General features: G+C 46.4%; 1 protein-coding gene across 2 annotated transcripts in view; it reads right to left on the reverse strand.

Moving 5' to 3' along the window:
- Positions 1 to 23,506, reverse strand: part of LOC147685054 (uncharacterized) — a 384,063-nt gene extending 360,557 nt beyond the window's left edge. For both annotated transcript variants that reach the window (XM_086940938.1, XM_086940939.1), the window contains exon 1: positions 23,407 to 23,506. In XM_086940938.1, coding sequence (XP_086797064.1) covers positions 23,407 to 23,506 — 100 coding nt within the window. The remainder of the gene's footprint in view (positions 1 to 23,406) is intronic.
- Between the last annotated feature and the right edge of the window lie 307 nt (positions 23,507 to 23,813).

Consider the following 23,813-nt stretch of genomic DNA (forward strand, 5'->3'; position numbering starts at 1 on the left):
CCTTTGTTTCCTCTCTGACATGGTTTACATGGAGGAGGAAATGCCATAAAAACCCTGGTGGAGCGCACACTCCCAATATGCTTGGTGGGACCACTGTGGTCCCGCCAATTATATGGATGACTCTACACTGCTGCAACACTCCCACAGAATGGTGGTTCCCTGGTAGCTGTGGCGGTCCGGCCGCCCGACTCCTATTAGGGTGGTTGGGAGAATGCCATTGCTGCATCCTTGCAAGTCTAGCGGTTAGTGGATCACCAGACTCATCATCGGGGCCTTAGTGTAGATTGTTGAGGTGTCTCAAAATACTTTGATTAAAGTAGTATGACTTTGTATGGGTAAAGTTTTAGGATAGGTTGAATCGTGGCTTGTTGAAGATGCATTATTATTTCATGTGGGGTGTAATTGTTTGTTTTACTTTTAGTGTGGATTAATTGTTCTGAATAAGTGCAACATTGTTTACTAGGTGAAGGGCAAATAAGAATGGTATTTTAGTATTTTGGTAGTTTTAGCAAATTATTAGTGGCAGAAAATATTATGATACATTTTCAATGGTTTAATTTCACATATAAGAGGAAGGGTTCCTCATTATGTCTGATGAGTAAGGGCCTAATTACGATGTCGGTGTTTGTGGAATAATCTACACTTAGGGGCTGATTATGAGTTGGGCAGTCTGACCACCAGATTGCTGTTGAGGCAATTGGGAGAACACCACCAATCCGGCAGCTTCCCGACTGTGTATTCTGACCACCAGATTGCTGTTGAGGCGGTTGGAAGAAAACCACCAATCCGGCAGCTTCCCAACTGCATATTCTGAAAGCACTGCCGGGCTGAGGGTGTTGTGTCAGAGGAGCCACAATGCCTGCATGACTTGGCTCATAAAAGGAGCCTGAAGCCTATGTCAAGCTCGTGGCAGCACCGCTTGCAAGACGGTTCACTGTGTACTATGCACCATGTTGTGCATAGCACACAGTGCACGCACAACAGTGCATGCATATCCCCAATGGGCAAATTTGCAATAGGTCCCTGATTGAGTCCACTTCCATACCTTGCTGCCGACCTCTTCATGGGGGTATCCCAGCCATGAAAAGATTGACAGAAAGGTAGGTCGGAATAGGCATGCCAGCATCAGCATCGCCTCCATTTCCTGCTGCGTTCCCCACTCCCTCACCCACCATCAGGATACAGTATACTGGTGGTGGTATCGGTCTAGCATCGGGCTTGTGACAGTCCAACCTTCCACTTTGTAATGGGGCAGTTGGACCGATGAGGAGGTTGCGGTCAGACTGCCATTTTGGGTATGGCGATCTTGGAACCGCCGTACTCAAATCGGCTCCTAAGTACAGATTGTTGGAAGTGTCTCCATGTGCTTTGATTAAATGATAGGAACAGTCTTGTATGGCTGTGAAGAGGTACATTTTATGAATTGTTCGAATCATTGTTTGTTTGAAGTCTATGATTATTTTGTGGTGGATAGTAGTTATTTGTCTTATATTTAAGGTGGTTTCATAGTCTAGTAAGTGCTGCATTGTTTGGTAGTAGGGCATATATGAAAGGGATATTTGAATTTTGATATTCACCATATGTGGTGAATATCTTAGTGAATGGTTTGGGACACATTTTAAAGGTCCAATGCATCATCCAGGTTTGATAATGGCTTAGTTTTAGTAGGTTATTTGCTGTAGAGCACATTAAGATTTATTTCTCATTGTTTAGATTGTCATATAAAAGAAAAATGTCCTCTTTTTGTGTTAATGTTAAATTCTCAGATACTTCTCTGTCTTAGTATCTTTATTTATTTATTTATTTATTTATTTATGTGATTTTTTAAGCGCAGCAATTACCCGTGGGTGTCTCGGCGCTAGGAGCTAGATCTATTACCAGTATCTTAGAGAACAGATGCAGAGTTCTATGTCTGAAGATGCTAATTAGTTCATTGAGAAAACAACCATGTCTTAAGTTGCTTTCTGAAGATAAGCAATGTGGGGCTAGATTTTATGTTGAGAGGAAGAGAGTTCCATAGTCTTGCTGCTGCAATGCTGAAACATCTGTCTCCCCAATTGACTTTCCTTGTTCTGGGAATTTGAATCAGGTGAGCAGTGTTGGAACGAAGCGTTCTGGGGGTTGGTAGAGGCTTAAGGGAATTTCTAAGAGATTTGGGTCCCATGTTGTTTATTGCCTTGTACACAATACATAAGGACTTAAACTTAGTACGGCTCCTAACCGGGAGCCAGTGCAGTTGAGCCAGTTGTCTTGAGACGGAGGTAAATTTTGGAATGCCAAGTAGAACTCTGGCCGAGGCGTTCTGAATCATTTGCAATTTGGAAATAACTTTTTCTTGTGCGTTGAGGAAAAGGGCGTTGCAATAATCAGTACGTGAAAACACCAGAGTTGAAATAAGAATTTTGCCAGTAGTGGTGGGAAGGTATGGCAAAAGCTTCTTAATTTTTCGCAAGATGTTGAATGACGATGAAACTACAGAGTTCACGTGGTGATGGAAATGGAGTTTGTCATCGAATATAACTCCCAAGTTTCTCACTTTGCTGACCGGTTCAGGTGGAGTGCCCATTTCCTCCGGCCGCCATAAGGGAAACCAGGCAGGCTGGACCTTACCAAACAGCATTACTTCGGTCTTAGAAGAGTTCAATTTAAGACAGTTGGAGGCCATCCAGCTGCTGATGGCCCGCATACCGTCTTTGAAGTTGGCCGCTATGGTGGAACCGTTTTTGTGAATAGATAATACCAGCTGGGTATCATCAGCATAAGTGGTCAAATTGATATTATAAGCTTTTATTACCCTCGCTAAGTCCGACACGTAAATGTTGAAAAGGGTCGGACTCAGCGAGGAGCCCTGTGGGACACCGCAAGGAAGGGCAAATGTCGGGGAGGTAAATGGGCCCAGCTTGACTGCCTGTTTGCGGTCGGCCAGGAAAGATGCTATAAGATCTCTGTCCTTGTGTTTGATACCGATGGCGTCGACACGGCCGATCAGAGTAGAGTGATCGACCGTGTCGAAAGCCGCCGATAAATCCAGCAGAATCAAGACAGCCTGTCCATCGTTGTCCATTGTGGTTCTTATTTCATCAGCGGCCTTGATCAGAGCCGTTTCTGTCCCATGACCTTGTCGGAAACCGAACTGGGTGTCGTCTAATAGGTCATTAGCTTGAATATAGTCAGATAGTTGTTCATTCATGACAGATTCAAAGATCTTAGTTGGAAATGGCAATGATGCAATAGGACGGTAGCTGGAAGTCTCAGATGGATCAAGCGATGTTTTTTTTAGGAGCGGTTTGATTATGGTGTTTTTCCAGATGTTGGGATATGTACCGGATGAAAACATAATGTTACAGATGTGTGTCAGTGGTAAGGTAATGGTATCTGGAATTTAGAGATGGGAGGAGGGGCACAGGTATCTTTGCAATTAAGGGCCCGATTCCGATGCAATTCGGAAGGCTCCGACCATCGATCAGAGCCTTCCGAACTACATCGTAATGTGCCGCTCAGATTCCTTCCCCCTTCCCGGCTGCCTGATTAAAATGAAAAGGAATCCAACCAGTCATTCTAGGGGGCTTCTTATGGGCTCGGAGAGCTCATCCACCAGTCGGAATGCATCAAGTAATCTCAATGGCGGGACTTACCGCCTTTGAGATTACAATGACGGTTTGCGACATGATTTGCATGCCGGTCTGCCCAACATGGAAACCATGTGAGAAAGCATCTTTAGGGGCCCCCAACAGGGCCCCCCTTGGGTGCACGCCCCCCTGCTGATGCCTGCACCTAGTGGCAGGCACCTTGAGGTGCCTGCTACGGGGTGCAGGGATGAACCGCACCTCCCAGTTTTTTTATGGGAGCATGAATTACAGCTGCTTTATGGTAGGAATGCATGCTGCCATAGTAAAAGGTAGGAGTGTGACTGAACAGTGTTCGGTTGCATTCTAATGAGATGGTTGAGACCGCAGACCGGGTGTCTGTCGGTCGTATGACCGATGCAGTGTTGTGCGAAGTGATTCCGCCCAACATCGTAATAAGGGCCTAAATGTTTTAAAGTTGGCATAGGTCTTAGTTGCCCTATGATGTGCTCTGACTGTATGCAATATATCTTTTAGGAATTTGTATATGGGTTCCTGGGAGCTAGTGCTTGCCTCTCTTACATCCTGTAATACCTCCCTTACTTCTATTTCTGTCACATTTGGGGAGGGATGGTGGTTGTGTTCTTTGACACAATGCACATCATATTTTGTAGTGGCCCTCCCTTAGCATATATTGGAATATTATTTGGTACATTTCCAATTAACATTTTCTGTTGTTGCACTTTTTTTGGTTGAAAGTGGAACCCATGTGACTTGGTAATTGCTTTGCCTTCTGGGACGTAATGTATTTTGCTTGTTGTGTCATTCTATCTTGAAGTAGTTTAACAGTATAAATAAAAAAATAAAAAATGTTTATACTTTTGTAATTTACATATAAAATGATGCAACTACTTCTTGTTTAGTATTTTTAGATTTTTCATCCTGTTTTGCATCTTTTCTGTTGGGGGGGGGTTGTAATGTAGAGCTGGTGTTTTCTTTTCTATTGGTAGGAGATAAAAACATCAGTTTCATTTGAAATGCTTATTTCTTGGTAGTCTGCAGAGGTTGAGGCTGTTAGGTTTATTTTACTCACTATTGGTGTGAGTTTCTAATTTTTAATACATTTGATATACTTAGCGTGTTATTACTTATTGCTGGTTGGTAATAGGTGTTTTTTTCTGGCAGGTTATCACTTTTCAAATTCATAATTTTTTCTTTTAGGAATTATATGTAAAGAGATAGGAGTTGGAGAGTGTTTTGTTAAATATTTGCTTTTTTACATTTTTCAGTCAGTCAGTCAGTCAATAACTTTATTTCGGCCAAGTAGGATCATAAAAGTGCATTGTTACAATCGTCAGCCAACAAGGGAAAAATAAATAACAAATAAACTACACAATCATATATCTACAGTCATTACAGTATAAAAATAATGGTGGACCATTATCATAAAATCTAATAAAAACAATTGTTAAATTAATGTGAAGCTAGTGAATATTAAGATAGAACAGTTGCTAAAACAGAGAGTTATCGCGAAGTTCCCAGTTAGCTGAACCCACAATGATTTGTTAAAATAACCTACATAAAACACTCCACAGTTTCACTTGTGGAAGCCCCTCCGCCTATGCCACATACTATTTAGAAAGCGCGATACGGCAAAAACAATTGGGAGATGGGTGTCATATTTTAATATTCGATAGGCCTCTAGACAGTGCCTGAACCCTAGGTTTCTGCATATTGGGGCTAGCCATCATTTATGTGGAAGATGGTATGCAGGGCAGACAAACAACACATGAGTTTCAGACTCTACCCTGTATTTACATGCCGGGTATTCTTCCTTATTCTCTGTAGCCCATGTGCTGGAAAAACTCATTAGTGGGAGGATATCCATTCTGAATTGCATTTACAATTTCCTGGCCGGGGGGGATAGATCACATCCAAGCAGGGTTCTTTTCTGTATTCAGCCTTTACTTGGAGGAACTCTTCTGTCAACCTACCACCGGTGGCCCTTTCCTGGAGGGATAGAAGGTTATAGTGCCTATAATGCCACACAAGGTCTAGCCTGGATATTAATGGGCACGCTAACTCTGGCATTTTCCAGAGGTCCTGCCTGCCTAGCCTAGCACAGAGATCCCTTATGTGAGCAAGCCATGGTATTGTGTTGTTGGTTAAATTGGATAGGACCTCCCTGAGCTCGGCTCTGTAGCAGGACAACTCTGATGTCGCCCATACCCTATGCCAGAATGTAATGGGCCTGAGGGCAATCTCTTCATCAATGGGCTGCAAGCCAAAGGCAATGCAGAGGGGAACTAGGGGAGTGCTACGAGGAAGGCCCAATAATTGCCTCGTGAAGTTGCGCTCTATTTTCATGAGGTTAGAGGACCTTTAGTGCCCCCACAGTTCAGCCTCGTAAAGGGTGGCCCCCCTCGCTTGGACTTTATATATTTCAACTACAGAAGTGGCTGGCTTGAACGTGGAGGTTCTGTGCATTTTCATGATCTCCCCCCACCGTCTGGGTTAGCTTGAGACTTGCCTCAGCCAGGTGTTCTGATAATGTAATGCCCAGGTACTCGAATGTCCTCACTCTTTCCAAGGGTTTACCATCTAAGGAAGAGTTTGAGCGGGTGGTTTTGGGGGGGATTGAAGATCATGAATTTGGTCTTGGTTAAATTGATCTCCAAGCCCCTCAAGTTGCAGAACTCCACAAAACCATCCAGAGTTCGTTGTATACCTGTTGGTGTTTTGGACAACAACAGAGTGTCATCCGCAAACCTCAACGTGGGAACCTTCCCCGAAACTAGCCTTGGTGCGTCATTGTCTTTAATGCTATTTAGGTATTCAATGAGCCCATTGATGTAGAGACAAAATAGGGTGGGGGCGAGCACACATCCCTGGCGTACCTCCTTTTTGATAGGGAAGCGTGCCGAAAGTTTCCCATATTTTCCACATCTTACTTGTGCATAGTTCCCTGCGTGCAGCCTCACTAACACGTCAAGGAGGTAAGGCGGAATCCTAAGGTCGTATAGTACTTTCCAAAGTTTTTCCCTGGGAACTAAGTCAAAGGTCGACTTCAGGTCGACGAATATGAGATAGAGGCTGCCACCCTCTATACTCACCGTCTTCCAGTAAAGTATTTGTAGTCTAAATATCTGGTCAACTGTTGACGTACTCACCCTGAAGCCGGCCTGATATAGACTTAGTATTTCCTTCTCCTCTATCCAACCTTGCATTCTGTCCAGAAGGACCCGTCCAATCAGTTTTTGGGTGGTGTCTATGAGACTGATGGGCCTGTAGTTTGAGGGTAGGCGAGGGCAACCTTTGTTATGTATGGGGACTATCTCAGCCCCATACCAGGTATCCAGGGGATCCATACCCTTCAGGATGGCGTTAAACAGAGCACACAAATAGGGGACCCAAATTTTGGGTTCCGTCCGGAAGAGATCCCCGGGTAGTTTGTCTAGACCTGGCATTTTATTGGGCTTCAATTTGATGATGGCATGCTCCTCTTCGTCCAGGGTAATCTCCCATGACCCTTCCACTTGAGACACCTGGGGAGGCCTTGGAGAGTCTGTAGAAACATCCACTGCATTCTACTTATCATACAGTGCCCCAAAATGTGCTTCCCAAAGTTCGGGCGCTATGCTGGTTTCGAGGGCAGGTCTCCCTTCCCTATCCCCAGAACTTGCTATTGCCAAAATTATTTCATGTCTTTATCATTCAGGGTAATCCTAAGGGCTTCCCACTTCTCCGCTTCCCAGTTTTTCTTTTCTGTTTGAATGATCCCCTTGTACCTCACCCTACGTTGTTTGATTACTGACCTATCCTTTGCCTTCACTGTGTTTAAAAGATCCTGTTTGACTTTGCAACAGCTTGCGTTAAACCAGGGACATTTGGGGCAATTATTTTCCCTTGGTTTTGTCACCAGATAAAATGCATCAAGCAATTTTGCCGTTAGCTGCTCATGAATTTTTAGTGGCCTATTCTGTGATCCCGCTTGAGACTCACCTCGTCCTGCCTCCCACATTTCAGTTAGCAGTGGTAGTCCTAGCTGATATGTGTTGGCTAATTTGGACAGGGATTGCTGGATATGACTCTCCGTCTATTATTAGATAGCGTTAATGCATTAAGCTCTCTAATAGGTGCTGGTGGGGGGTTAGACATTCCCATGCTCCCTATTTTCAGAGTCATTATAAGGGCCTTATGGTCGCTATCCTGCCTCTGATGGACGTTAAAGTTGAGGACCCTGTCCCAGGTTTTTGTCTTGACCGGGATATAGTAAAGCAAGGAAGCCTGCCCCTCTCCATTGAACGTGAGCTGGCCCGGCCGGTCAGATTTGGTCCTCCCATTGCAAGCCCTCAATGAGAGGGCCAAAGTGAGCGAGTGGAGTTGCATGACCACTGGTGTCCAGGCTTTAATCGGTGTAATCTGTGGGTAGGGTATAGACCAGTACTGGTCCTCCTCAGAGGGCACACCTAGGGATGGATCAATAAGAGGCTCAAATTGGCAATTATAGTTGCCTCCTATGATCAACAAAATTGCTGGGTCCAAACTTGGTATGAAACGTACCGGCTGATCTATAGCACCCAATTCCTGTCTGTCTTATCCTCCTAGACCTGAGTGCAGCCTTCGACACTGTAGCACATTTCACCTTGCTACAGTGTCTGAATAAGGGTGGAATCTCTGGGGCAGCGTTAAAATGGATTCAGTCTTTCCTGACTAATTGGGGTTTTCAGGTTAGGCAGGGGGATCACTATTCTAGAGTGATCAACCTGGATCAGGGTGTTTCGCAGGGTTCGGCCTTGAGCCCGACTCTATTTAATCTTTATGTCTCTCCTGTAGCTGCTATAGTTGAGGGCTACTGCATGCGTATTGTGTCCTATGCCGATGACACACAGCTGGTCATCTCCCTGTCGCGTTCACCTGGTCTGGCTGCACCCAACTTCAGAGCGTGCATGCAGGAGCTTGCCTCTTGGATGTCTACCAACTGCCTGAAGTTGAATGGTAGCAAGACAGAGGTGCTCATGGTGGGGGGGTGCCCGTCGGTGTGGTCCTCGGCATTGTGGCCCTCCTGCTTGGGACCAGTCCCCGCGCAATGCAAACAAGCTAAGAATCTGGGCGTATGGTTCAACTCGGACTTAACATTTGCGCCACAGATTAGTCGAGTGGTGGGGGTGTGCTTAGGGGTCCTAAAAGTTCTGTGGAAGGTGCTGGATCTTCTCCCGACGGATGCTAGACGGACGCTGGTGCACGCCCTGGTCACCTCACGAATGGACTATGGCAACCTCCTGTATTTGGGTGCTACGGTTAGGAGCCTAGACCGTCTGCAGGTGCTACAGAATGCCGCAGCCCGGTTGGTTCTGAGGCTCCCTAGAAGATCTGCCTCGAAGGCCGCGCTGCAGGCACTGCACTGGCTCCCGGTCAGGAGAAGAATTGAGTTTAAGGCCCTGTGCATGTGCCACCGTATCATGGGAGGCAAAGCACCAGGGCCTCTAGGGAGCCTTATTACACAGTACAGACCAGCTCGGCCACTGAGATCGACAGGCACTGGCCTGTTAAAGATCCCGAAAATTAAAAAAGCCCGTTTGGGGGGCAGGTCCTTCCGGTTCCTTGTAGCAAAGAGCTGGAATAAACTCCCGCTGGAGCTGCGCCTGGAACCATCAGAAGCAAGGTTCAGGGGAAAGCTCAAGACTCATCTGTTTGTGCAATAGTTAGGGCACAGTTTGAGCATAACTGGGGGCCTACTGTTTCTACTCACCACAGGGCGGGGACACGCCGGTGTGCGTAACCAGGCGCTTTAAAAATTTCCCTATTATTATTTTTATTATTATTGTTATCCACAGGTCTGGAGTAGACATTGATTAGGGCTATTTGTACCTTTGAGGAGAGTGTTAGCAGAACACATTGGACATCATTGGTGGAAGATGAAATCTGCTCGGCTTTAATGCTGAGATGTGTACCCACCCAGATGGTTAGACCGCCTGACGGTCTCCCCCTCCCCTTCATAGTGGCTAGAATGTTAAAAGAAGCAAAGCCTACTCTAGGATATTCTTCCCTAGCCCATGTTTCTTGGAATATGCAGATAACATAATTATTCACAAAACGTTCCCAGTCTGGGCAGGGTAGTTTGTTCTTAAGTCCAGCCAGGTTCCAGGACAGAATCCACATGCTATCACCCTGTACTCTTGCTCTACATTGTGCCTCAGTGCTGGTAGCACACAGAGCCAAAAGATCACTGGCACGGGATCCACATGAGCTATCAGGTCGCCCACCTAGTTCTCCACTGGGGCCACTCTGAACTACTAGAGGTGTGGCAGCCAGAGCCCTTCCTCGCTGATTGGTCACTGTTGGTAAACTAGGGCACAAGGCACTATCTGTTCTACTCCCTCCAGCCAAGAATGAGCCACTGAGCTCTAGTGCTACCCTTTGTGTCTGCCGCAAGATTGAGGGGTTATCCACTTCCTGATGCTCCTCCCTCAGTCAGTCCACCTCCTCAATACCTTCATACCTGTTGTTCAACCTGATGTTGAACTGGGAGCGCCTGTTGTGCAGGTCCCATCTGCTCTCTTTTACAGTTTCAGGGCCCATCTTTTGGGTTACAGGTACTGCACTTGTATGTTGTTGGGGATAGACGAAGTCTAGGGAGCGGAGACTGATGCGTGTTGGGGAATTCTGATAGTCAGAGTGTGAAGTACATTTCTGACAGAGTTAGGATTTTTGAAATTAATAATACACACTCCCCTAGGTCTATTTTCCTGTGGGTTCCTACCCAACTACCTCTTCGAACCATTATAATTTCCCCTGCTCTGGCGTGCTCGAAATATTTGTATCTTGCAAGCCAAAACAGGCATTTATTTCTAAGTTCAAGTGGGGTCTCTTTTGTGTTAGGAGCAATTGGCGGGGTTCCTGTCAATATGACTACATATGGGGCACATGGCGGGGGGAGATTTATATGGGGTAGATTAGTTTCATCAGGCGCACTCCTAGCTAGCTGCCTACTCTTGTTACTATTGGCATCCAGGAATGGGGGGGGGGGGTTATCACTGGATCTGGCAACAGGGGGAATGCGCTCTACTCTCGGGGCCTGGCTGGGGTTACTAATTCTCTTCTCCTGTCTACCTCTCTCAACCCCTCCGTCTCGTGTAGTGGGTGGTCCCTCCATGGTGCATTCTCCCCCTATTGAGTGTGTTAAAGATGGAATATCCAAATCAAAGCCACGTTCAGTCCCTCCCCTAACTTTCCTAGCGGTAAAATTAGGTTGTGCGGCAGATCCTACACCCCCTGCTCCCATTGCTTTCTCAAGTTTATCCAATCTAATGATTAGAGGGGCTTATTCAGCTCTGAGTGTGGCCCTCACTTTGCTGTGTAAAGCCTCCATCAGATTACATGCCCATGGTGGATAGAGAATGTCTCCACTAGCGGGTTGGTGGCTGGCTTGTGCAGGATCTTGCTCTGTGCCCCTCTCATCGTCGACCATAGTCTCCCCACAGAGATTTATTTCCTAGGGCTGGCCTCAGAGGTTAATTTTCGTTTACCATTTTTGGGGACGGTTGTACAAAGTCTACACTTACGCAAGACCTTTTTTAGTGTAATGTCCAGAGTGGGCGTCTTACTTTGTTCAGCCAGCGGAGATTGGGACATGATTATTGGTGTGAGTGGGTCCAGTGTTTGAATAAATGTATCTGGAGTCAGTGACAGCCATCGCTCCGTTAGCTCAATTTCAGTATTAACCACCCCAATAGCCTTCTGTAGCATTTTGTCTATTGATGTTTGTGGTAGTGGAAGAGCATTCACCCAGTTAAACTTAGGAGTGAGCAGAAGGGAAACACCAGCCAACACAATTTATGCCTTTACTCACTGTCCACAACACAACAGTCTCCGATTTGCCATGGCTCCTTACATTCCAAGGTTTTTAGTTACATTATGGCCCAGTTCAGCCAAAACATAAGTGGAACAGTGCTATGATTGCCTATCACCATCTCAGTCACACAGCACTGTGTCAGGGCCAAGTAGTTGCTGCCTCAGAGTCTATGTCTCCGGGTCTGTGGGAATACAAGAGGTGAGAAAAGGCTTACCCATTATCTTCTTCACCTCGCTGGGGCTGGTAGGGTCTACCAAGGGGGGCGGCTCAGCCCAGCCTTCTCCGGCCTCTGACGGGTGCAGACGGGCTCGCCCTTGGTCCGGGCTCGCCCTTGGTCCGGGCTTTGCCCGGGCGGTGCCCGGGCACACTCACGCGCATCCAGCGCCACAGGAGCCCCGCCAGGTATTTGAGGCAATGGATCACTGGTGCGCTGAGAGCGTTGGCGGCAGCGCAACGGTGCTCAAAACCGCTTGGGGCGCTGGGAGTTGTAAGCGCTCTCTCTCCCGGTCCCAGTCAGCTTCATCCTCCAAGTGCAGCCCCCCCAGCAGGGCAGATGGCTGCAGTTACTCAGGCAGTTTCAGGGCGTACCGTGCCGCGGGAGCCCCGCCAGGTATTTGAAGCGCTGGGTCACTGGTGTGCTGAGAGCGTTGGCGGCAGCGCGACGGAGCTCAGAAGCGCTTGGGACGCTGGGAGTTGTAAGCACTCTCTCTACCAGTCCCGGTCAGCTTCCTCCTCGAAGTGCAGCCCCCCCAGCAGGGCTGGTGGCTGCAGTTACTCAGGCAGTTTCAGGGCATCCTGCGCAGTGGGAGCCCTACCAGGTATTTGAGGCGATGGGTCACTGGTGCGCTGAGAGCGTTGGCAACATAGTGATGGTGCTCAGAACTGCTTGGGACGCTGGGAGTTGTAGGTGCTCTCTCTCCCTGCCCCGGTCAGCTTCCTCCTCCAAGTGCAGCCCCCACCAGCAGGGCTGGTAGCTGCAGTTACTCAGGCAGTTTCAGGGCATCCCGCGCTGTGGGAGCCCCGCCAGGTATTTGAGGTGCTGGGTCCCTGGCGCGCTGAGAGCATTGGCGGCAGCGCGACGGCGCTCAGAACCGCTTGGGACGCTAGGAGTTGTAGGCGCTCTCTCTCCCAGTCCTGGTCAGCTTCCTCCTCCAAGGGCAGCCCCCCCAGCAGATCTGGTGGCTGCAGTTACTGAGGACGTTTCAGGGCGACCCGCCCCGCAAGAGCCCCACCAGGTATTTGAGGTGCTGGGTCACTGGCGCACTGAGAGCATTGGCGGCAGCGCGACGGCGCTCAGAACCGCTTGGGACGCTGGGAGTTGTAAGTGCTCTCGCTCCCAGTCTCGGTCAGTTTCCTCCTCCAAGTGCAGCCCCCCCAGCAGGGCTCGTGGCTGCAGTTACTCAGGCAGCTTCAGGGCATCCCGTGCTGCGGGTGCCCCGCCAGGTATTTGAGGCGCTGGGTCACTGGTGCGCTGAGAGCATTGGCGGCAGCGCGACGGCGCCCAGAACTGCTTGGGAAGCTGGGAGTTGTAAGCGCTCTCACTCCCAGTCCCGGTCAGCTTCCTCCTCCAAGTGCAGCCCCCCGCAGCAGGGCTGGTGGCTGCAGTTACTCAGGCAGTTTCAGGGCGTCCTGCGCCGCGGGAGCCCCGCCAGGTATTTGAGCCACTGGGTCACTGGCACGCTGAGAGCGTTGGAGGCAGAGCGACGGCGCTCAGAACCGCTTGGGACGCTGGGAGTTGTAGGCGATCTCTCTCCCGGTTCCGGTCAGCTTCCTCCTCCAAGTGCAGCCCCCCCCAGCTCCAAGTGCAGCCGCCCCCATCCCAGCTGGGCTGGTGGCTGCAGTTACTCAGGCAGTTTCAGGGTGTCCCGGGCTGCGGGAGCCCTGCCAGGTATTTGAGCCGCTGGGTCACTGGTGCACTGAGAGCATTGGCGGCAGCGCGACGGCGCTCAGAACCACTTGGGACGCTGGGAGTTTTAGGCGCTCTATCTCATGGTCCCGGTCAGCTTCCTCCTCCAAGTGCAGCCCCCCCAGCAGGGCTGGTGGCTGCAGTTACTCAGGCAGTTTTAGGGCGTCCCGCGCCGCGGGAGCCCCGCCAGGTATTTGATGCGCTGGGTCACTGGCACGCTGTGAGCGTTGGCGGCAGCGTGACGGCGATCAGCACCGCTTGGGAGGCTGGGAGTTGTAGGCGCTCTCTGTACTGGTCCCGGTCAGCTTCCTCCTCCAAGTGCAGCCCCCCCCCACACCCCTAGCAGGGCTGGTTGCTGCAGTTACTCAACAGTTTCAGGGCGTCTGTTTTAGTTTAAATATTCATTTTACTTACTTGGTTGATATTCTACAAATGGCATGGAACGTCAATGTATCCGATGTGGTATCAAATCAGTTATTGTATTCACTTTCAAGAATAAAAATCCATAGGCAAGCTTGTTTCATATGTCTATTCCATTTATTAATTAAAAGAAATTGATCGCTGCAAAATATAACAGTATCCAGTCGTCAGCCCATGCGCTTCGTCCTCACTTGGACGTCATGAGGGCTCCAGTATATACGCTAAGAGTTTCTCCTTAAAGTTCTTCTCCTTTTCATATCCTCCACCCATACATGTGGAAAAGTTTATTCTTTTGCCAGAGCGTGGTCTTCCTGACACAGCCTGGCACGATCAATCCAGACGTGGTTAGGTAGTTGTTGAGATGTGTATATTTTTTCTTTAAGGATCTAATTAGAGAATCCAGCAGGGTTTGCTCATCTTGCAGTCTTTGTCATTTTTTAAAGTATTTAGTTGGTAAAAAAGTAGTGCCTCATTACAATGTCTTTGCAAAAAACACAGTTGATGGACAGAATGCAGAACAATGTCTTACATTCACCCCAGTACAAAGATCTGGGCCTAAATCCATCGTTTTTTCACCCCCTTTTGTACCGCTTTTGGCCGCCATAAGTGTGGCAGGGTATGCTCAGACGTGAGTCCCTTGCTCACTTTGCCACTGGATTCAAGCAAGCCGGCCTGAAGATGGCTGGAATGCCATAAACCGGTCCTCGGAAGCTTGTTTCCGGTTCAGGGAAGACATGGCTTGGCAGTTCGGGCTGGACTGTTCCCATGAGGCACAGGGTCAGACTGATTTGCATATAGCCATGTCTGAACTGGGGTTGCAGAGTGGGCTAAAGAACGGTGATGGATTAAACCCAGATCTTTTGACTGGGTGTGAGTGTTTGATTGGTTCAGATGCTCCGTCCATCACCACCCCCTTTTGTACCGTCATTACAATGTCTGTCAAAAATCATTCTGACCCACTCCTTGTCGGAATTGTTTCCGACCGACTCTGGTTCGGGGAGCCCAACCGAACAATTACGATGTTTCCGAACACCATTTAGTTGGTCTTCTATTGACATCAATGGGAGCCCATGTTCCGACCGACAACACAGGCTTCCATTGAAGAAAGGGGTGGTTGCGGAGAACCTTGCACCCTGTGGCGGGCACACCATGGTGCCTGCCATGCTGTGAATGGTTGCAAAAAGTGGTCCCATGGGTACCCCACAGGCCCTAACCAGAGACCTCCGGGTGAAGGGGCCCTGCTACGCACCCCCATATTCAGTTTCCTAGAGCCATTCCTTGTAGGGCAAACTAAGTCGGAAAGGCTAACCGAATCCGACATCGTAATACTTTGGTCAGAAAAGAGGTCCATAGAGCTGTACGATTTGGCTCTGACCGTCTTGGAGTCTCCGAATGCCGGTTGGAACTGAGTTGGACAGATAGAATGGATACCTTGTATTGTAATCAGTTGGTCAGAAATGTTTCTGAGTCAGTCGGAAACATGGGTTCCAACACGGGTTAGGAAAATCCGAATGCTGTTCAGAGCCTTTCTGACCAACATTGCAATGAGACCCTTAGTGTTGCTTGTATATTGTCGATTGAATTGTTTGTCTAATTTTAATGGTTTGGGATGTTTATAGTTTGATTATATTAGTTAATTTAGTTTTCGTTAGAATTGTATTTTACTGTTTATGTCCTTCTATAGTAAACACAAATGTAGGTTTTATTTATATTTGTTACTACATAATTTGATAGTTGTACACGTAATGTTAGTTATATATACATATATATTTATTATTATTGAAGTTGGTTTATAAATGCTTGTGGTTAACGGCAATAAATTTTGGGTTTGATTATTATGAATTTAGTTATATATATTTTCTGGGGAGAATTGTAAATATTTTGGTGATGTAATATTATTTTTTTTAATTTTAATATGTGTATAAAATATTGTATTTATATTTTAAATGATTTTTTTGTGTAAAATGTATTTATTCCAGTATTTAACCATGACAGTGTAATTATTTTGGCAATACTATTGTAGACAATATTGTGTGGATCGATATCGTCGACATATTATATGTTCATTTACAAAGTGACAATATTTTTATTCCCAATATTTGAGCTTTTCATATGAATAAAAACCGACATTTTTACCAATGATATTCCTATATTCGATATGTGTGGTTTTATTAGTTAAGTAAACGAAGCCGATATTTTTGTTAGCAATAATTATTTTTCTATATTTTTGTGTTTTGATATTGGATAGATGACTATTATGTCAGTGATTAGTACACATGTCCTACTTTCTAAACACCATGCACTCTGCCCTCTGGGCTCTAAGAGCCTACCTCAGGAGTGACTTATAGGTATTGAAAAGGAAAGTTAATGCCTGGAAAAGGGTTTATTTTTGCAAGATTGCATTTGCAGTTTTAAAACTGCACACTCAAGCTGCAGGGAAAGGCCTAAAGGCATGCATTGCAGTGTCACTTTGGTGGTGACACCGTAGGTACTGCTCTCCCAAAGGGACATTTAACTTACAGGCCTTGGGTACACTGGGTACCATATACCGGGGACTGATAAGTGTGTTAAATGTGCCAACCAGGGATTAGCCAATTTGACTAGTTTTTAAGGGTCGGAGCACATACACAGATTACTGGACAGCAATGCTCCAGTGTTAAAAAAAAGTCCATACACCAGCACCATTAGTCCAGAAATTAGGGGATGAACATAAGACAAAGTGAACTTTCCTTACAGGCCTCTAACTGTTGCAGAATTTCTGAGACAAGATTCCTCAGGCACAACTTGGGACCTAAGGGGTTGGGCTAATTTCAGACAGGTCTTTTCAAGTTACAGCAGCAGCAGGTATTCTCCTCTGATTTAGATTATGTTGAATACTCCATCAGAAGAGGCAGCCATAATAAATGGCCTCAAGTAACAGACTTTCTCTTCATACCTATGCATACCAGTGATTTAGCCAAATAGAGTCCGTTTTTACTAAAAAAGAAAAAGAATCTTTACCACTCAGAATTAAATTTGTCCCAAAATGTTCAGAGGCAGGCCATCATTCAAAGTGCAACTACTGGGTACATGTTTTAATTTCCAAGGGCACCTGATACCCAAATGAGCACTCCCTCTTTAGTTTCATTTTGGATGCCAACAACCTACACTGTTTGCATAGTTTGATATGTCTAAAACAGACAACCTTTGCCTTATCAGGTACTGGTGCTGGTCTCTTGCTTATCCAGCAGCTTGGGACACAGAATGCAGGCCACCTTCCTTTATGCAGCATAGATCGATGAAGGCCAGATATAAACTACCCTTTGCGATGGTCACAGATTTCCAATATATTGCACAAAATCGGAAAACCTGGTCCATTGTGCCTAAATTTTTCCTAAAACCCGCCTGGAAATGGGATAGAATATTACAGTCGTGGAGCCATGTCTCAATTCTATTAACTATGACCCTGCCAACTACCTTCTGCATTGTATCAATTAAACTTATTGGTCTGTAGTTGGCAGGGTCCTCTTTGTTACCGTTTTTATAGATGGTAACGACCTCGGCACCTTTCCAGGAATCTGGGACCGGATGTCCTAGCATTACAAGATTCATTAAGCGTGCAATGAGGTCCGACCATAGTTTAGGATCATGTAGGAATAAATTGCCCGGCTGTCCGTCCGGCCATGCAGCCTTACCTGGTATTATATTGGTTATAGCTTCCTGAACCTCCCCGGGAGCAAAATTTACTAGCTGGGTTTGTTTTTCCACATTATTAATATTATTGATACCTATAGGGTCCTCCTGATCTGCTGTCCCAAAATATAATTTTAAAAAATGGGCATGCCACTGTTGTTCTGTTATATGGTTTGACATGACCTCAGTCCCTCTTCTTTCCATTTTATTAATCAAGTTCCAAAACTGGGTTGAATCTTTTGCATAGGCAGCTTCTTTAAGTTGCTGCCAATGGTCCTCTTCCCAGTTCCTCTTTGATACTTTAATTATCCTGGTATACTCCTTCCTAGCCATCCTTACTGCTGGAGGGTCATTATTTCTGATGGCAGCTGTTGTAGCCTTTCGCTTTTTCTTACATTCAACAGTATACCACGGGGTACTATTTTGGACTCTGGATTTACTAAAACTCTTTTTCAACTAAATAGTGAAAAAGACTCCTATTTTGTCTACTAGGATCTTAACTGAGTCCATTGGATTATAATCTTTTGGGGTAGATGCTATTAGGCTGTTAACTATTAATTTCCCGATCTCCGCATCTACCAGGTCTTTAATACTATTTAATTTCCATTCCTCACAGCTGACCCTACTCCATTTTACTTTTCGGTTACAATTCGAGGGGATAACTTCTTTAGTAACCAACCTCGCAGTATTTGTTGCTTTAGTCTTATTACCCCAAAGAAAACTCATACAAAGTGGATTATGATCACTATCTTGGGTTGGTTTTACCATCATATCAACCACACTATCCCAAGATTTCATATCCATCAATATGTAATCAATGCGCAATGGACATCCCTGTCTATTATATGTCATAGCCCCCTCCGGATCAGATAGCGTTCTCCCATTTAATGCCCGTAAGTTATGCTCAAGGGTAAGGGCATTCATCTGTATAGCTCTAGCAGTCCATTTTTTAATGGGTTTTACATTGACTAGAGGAATCAATTGCTTCCAGTCGTCTACGTTAAGTCCCACTGACTCTTCATCGTCTAAGGGTTCGAAAGTACAATTAAAATCGCCTCCTATCAACACTTTAGCCATTGGTGGAATGGATGCCAGAGTTTCATCAAGTAGGGTTATTGTTGTAGATGTTTGCCCCCCTTTAGAACCTCTAGCGTACATACAAAATAATTCTAATGTAGTTCCACCCCTCAGATCCTTCAGAGATAGATGTAATAAATCATTTGAAGGCACATAATGGGTGATAATAGACAAGTTTAATACTATGCTAATCCATATGTGACGGCCACCCGATGGTCTTCCTCTTCCTGATGTGATTGCAGGGATGAAGTAAGTAGCATATCCACTTTTATGGAGCGGAATCATGCTCCAGGCCTCTTGGAACATGAAAACATTAAATGAGCCTATAAAGTCATTCCATTCTGGAATACCCATTTTTTTTGTAAACCAGCTATATTCCAAGAAAGAAGACTAATAGAATTAAAGGGTGCATCTGATTCCCTGTCTTTTACATTAGCTGATATCTATGCACCTTCTTCTACTATACTAGGACTGCTATGTTCATTAATGTTTACGATTTCACCAGGATGGCCACACTCATGAATACAAGAAAGTTCCAATTCCCTGTCAATAATAGTTAAATTAAAATCAGTATTAAGGAGTTCATGACTGTCGGGTAAGGACAACTTCTCGCTATCTAAACATGGAAGTCAATCTACATCTTCCAACCCATAAAGCAGGGAGAAATGGTTAGATGTTGGAATATTAAAACCAAAATGATCGGTGTTATACCTATTTGCCGCTTGATTTCTCCAAGGTGGATTTTGTGGGTAGTTAAAGGTTCGAAGAGTATAACCATTAAATCCTGTATTATGGTGATTTGGTGCCTTAGGGCCTGAAAAGGGAACTTGAACATTCGTAAGGGGAGTTTGGGGATAAAAATAGCTTAAGTGGTGAGTGGAAATGGATTCACCACCTCCTTTATCCCACCATTCGCCAATATGCCTGACTGCTCTTGTATCCTTAAAATTGATAATAATAATGTCTCCTGATCTATCTTTGGGTCTTCTGCCAATCCAGTTAACTCGCCTAACATTTAGAATTTCTCCATTAATATGAGCTGGCAGAGGTCTATTTTTGCGCAGCCAGAAAATTTATTTTTGAGTGCTTGTTGGTCTTCCCTTACTTCTGCAGGTAGAACCGGAACTCCTGCCATGATCACAACAAAAGGAGCCGATTCCAGAGGTAAATTTACTCTTCTTTTGTTTGAGCTGAATACATTTTTTGGCTCAACCAGCCCCTTGCCCTCTTTCCCATCTAACTGTGATTTAGTGGATGCTCCTACACTATCTTTTTTATTTGGAACACTCGGTTTTGGAGCTTGTGGCACTTTGGAAACTGTTTGTTTCTGTTTAGGGGCAGAGTTCTGACCCTTTACAAGGGATTCTAATGGTAACTTTTTAGCATCTCCAGTGTTTTTTGACCCAGTACAGAAGTGTTGCTTACTTAGCACCAGAGTGGTCTTAGCTACCTCCTTTTCCACTGAGTCTAACTGTTCACTTATTCTCTTTATCCTTTCAAGTAGGGGCAGGTTAAGGATCTTACCAGTTTTTCTCTATTTGGCAACAGCTCTTTTACTAGAATTGTTGGAGATTTTTCTGTTGTCGGGAGAACAATAGTAGGAGAAGATGTTTTTTTATTTTGCGCTTTAGTTGTAAACCTACGCTTATGACTATTAGCTCCCTGGTCCTTAAATTGAATTTTCCTCTTCTTTGGAGGTGGAGCAGTGCATTTTTGTATCTGGGCCTCACTACTAACAGGATTACTAATGGGAGTTCTTACTACTGAGACAGAGGGCGAGCTTAACGGGATTTCTCGCAATGACACCAGCACATCTAAATTGCTTAGTTAGTTCAAGCTGAGGAGATCGAGATAGATCATTTGCAGTATGCAGATTATCAATGTTCGTAGGTGAGGGGATCTCTTCTAACTGCTGTCTAAGTGGAGTTACTACCAACTTTATAGCCCCCAAAGAAGAGCGTTTTTTATTCATAATTTCCTGGGACAATCGTTTTTCCGTTAGGACAATCTCTTTTTCCAACACGGAAGTAGCCCTGGTAATAAAAGCATCAAGTGTGCCCATTATCCTACCCCCGTAGCAGACAATCTGCCTAAACTGTTACGATTGCTCATGATAACCACGGAAAAAAAAAATATTACAATAAAATCTACACAAAACAATAAAGTCTGAACAACCAGGTAAATGACTTTATAATCGAGGTTTGTTACACTCACAGCTTAGGGGGGTGGCCCAGCCCGGCCTCTAACGGCCCCTGATGGCCACAGACAGCCCCGCCCTTGTCCCGGGCTTGTCCCGGGACGCTCCCACGCGCTCCTGTGCAGCGGAAGTAGGTGCCGTTAATAAGGAATATGTGATGCGCAGGGGGCGGGGCAAGCAGGGAGAGCGGGCCAGGTGGAACGAATTGGCCAGAGAGGGACTCCTGGGAAATTGAGTCCCTGCAGTACCGCTCGCAGCCCTGCTGCAATGCCCCAAGACTCCCCAGCTGTCACAAGCCGCCACACAAAGTACAAGTTCCCCCGTGGCTTCGTCGGCGATGCGGGACCCGCGAAACGGGTCCGGCGAGCAGTTGGCGGGTAGAGCAGAGGAACAGCCCAACTCAGAAATCCAAACAAAGAGGTCCGCTCAGGGCGAGGTCAGTGTGCTAGCTTTATTTTATCTATTAGTGCTTCCTGTTGAAGCTAACTTAGTAACTATTTTAGGATGGCGCTGGCAGCTTGCCGGTGCCATCCTAAAATAGTTACAACAACTTCAAGCTTGAAGGCTTGAACTTTTGCCCCCCGAATCCGCCGCTCGCGAATTCGTGGATTTTCGGTAAATTCGCGGGAGTTAGTGGATTGCGGATTTACCGAAAATCCGCGGAATCCGCGAGTGGAACGGATTTTGCGCTCACGCTTAGGTTAGACTGGATTCTGTTGTGGAAGTGCTGAAAGAGGCCTAGGCAGGTGTGTATTTGGGGGATTCGTCTGGGCGTTTTGAGGGCTTCAAACCACTCAGGTGAAAGAAGGGCACTCTAGGGAGGAGGCACCCATACCAGAATCGGGCAGGTGGGTGATATGGGAGCTGACTTTAAAACTGAATGAAACACTAGCCTTAGAGATGGTTTGTTGTGGGGAGAGGGCAAGGACTCAGAACTATCTGAATAAAAACAGATGGGTGCTGCTTATTCAGTGCCAAGGTCCGTTTGATTATGAGAGCTCCTAAAGGAAGTCAGGTAGTTGGGACGGAGGCTGACGTTGTTGGACAGAACACAGGCTTACAAGGAACAAAGCCAAAGGGCCTAGCACCATGGAGGTGGAAAAATGGGACAGCAGCATAGAAAGGATGTCTTGGTGCAAGCAAGGAAAATGCTATCTGTGACTGCTGTTGCTGTAGTAAGTGGAACAATTATAAGGGTTCAATGTGCCCCTCAATATCTGGTGTCATTGCACCTGCTGCACTGATGGTAGCTACAAGGGAGTAGCCAGAAAATGATAATACCCACATTTTAAAATAAAAGCTCTTATGGCACGAAGAAAGTAAGCTGACCCCCTCTCCGCCCAGAAGAGCTCCCCTTTCTCTTTCATCCAGGCATCTATCCATTCATCCTTTCCCCCTTCCGTCCACCCAGTGACATCCATTATTTAATCTTTATATTCTTACATCCATTCATTTTTTCATGCATCATTCAATCTTTCCTCATTCCATCTATCCATCCATTCTGCCATCCACCCATCCCCTTTGCCGTCCATCCATCCATCCATCAACGCTGCCATACTTTCACTCTTCCATCTACTCTGTTGTCCATTTGCTCATCCTTTCACCCATTCATTCATCCATCTATTGATCCATCCTTTCCCCTGCCCAACCATCCCTTTACTCTGCCATCCTTTGACCTGTCATCCACCTATCCATTCATTTCTCACTCACTCACTCATCCATACATCTATGCATGCATCCATCCATCTATCCAATGGGCCATCCTTTCAAGTGTATATCTACCTATTCATTTACTCATTCTTTCACTCATTCATCTATATAGCCACACATCCATCCCCCAGTCATTCACACACCTACTCAACCCTCCATCTTCCCCTCCTCCCTTCATTCTATTAAATATGTCTTCCTTCATTCCCTTTTCTTTTTAGCCATTGTGTGTTTTCCCTTGCCACCACTCAGGCACACTGAGCAGCAGGCAAGAGGAAAGAAAGGAGCAAGCAAGTGCCACCCCATATCTCCCTGCACCACTTGGAGCATCCGACTTTCAACATATAAAGGGGGTCCATGCAATCCCCATGACTCCTTTCCTTTGACGACGGAAGACTGTGTGTGAGGGCTGTGGTGAGACTCCACTCGATCATTCCTGCTGAGGGGTGCGTTTCTTGAAAGACACTCACTCACCAGGACATTGCGTGGAGATCGGAAGCCTGTCCCGGATGTCTCCCCCTCCTACGCTCTGTTCGCTCTCTCTGAGCAGAGACATCGAGTGGCATTGACCGGTCTCAGCTTTCTAACGGAAGGTCAGTGGAGCTGCCCGGGCCAGGAGCACAAATCTAACGTCCGGAGCGGCTCTCGGTCGGTTTTCCTATTAGCAACGCTATAACTGCTCAGTACTGGCAGTGCTGCCAATATACCCCGCTTTAATATTAACATCAGTATAGGTGTGTTGGTCAGTGTTATGTGCCCTCAGTTTTAATGGCTGCGGTATTCTGATTGGCTGTCAGTAATCGGCGCCATCAGCGGAGTCTCCCGGGTGGGGCCCTATGCGAGGTTATTGTTAACTCCCCTTCTCTGGGCACCTGAGAGCGTTACTACCTGGTTATAGCGCCTGGTGCCAAATACAGCGCTGCACTAGTTTCTTTCAGACACGGTCTATGCGTTCGCTTAGTAAATAGACGAGACATGACTTGAGCAGAGCATAGCTGTACATTACCGCGTGCTCCTGGGCTGGGGTGAAGGCTGGGCTCTTTGTTTCCTTCCTGCTCTTGTCCTGCCTTCTGCAGTTGTTGCTGGAGTTGTGGCTCCTTGTACATTACACCTCTGGAGAGAAGCTGGCACCGCCCCCTGGAATCATCTCTGCAGGGAAGAAGGATGGGCCTGGACTATCTGTGCATACCCTGTCTGATGCAGCCAAGCCTTCAGATTCGCGATGCCCATAATCTCGTTCATGTTTATCTGCACTGTGGTTTAACTGGGCAGCCAAAGGTTGATTTTCTGGCTGTAAATCATGAACATTGGAACCCAGAGACATTTCAATGATAACGTCTCATCTTCGCCAAGTGCAGAATTTACCACAAGACATTTTTCTCCCACCAATCTCAGTTTGTTTCCGTGTGTGTC

The sequence above is a fragment of the Lissotriton vulgaris genome, chromosome 10 (assembly GCF_964263255.1).
Source record: "Lissotriton vulgaris chromosome 10, aLisVul1.2, whole genome shotgun sequence".
Lineage (NCBI taxonomy): Eukaryota > Metazoa > Chordata > Amphibia > Caudata > Salamandridae > Lissotriton > Lissotriton vulgaris.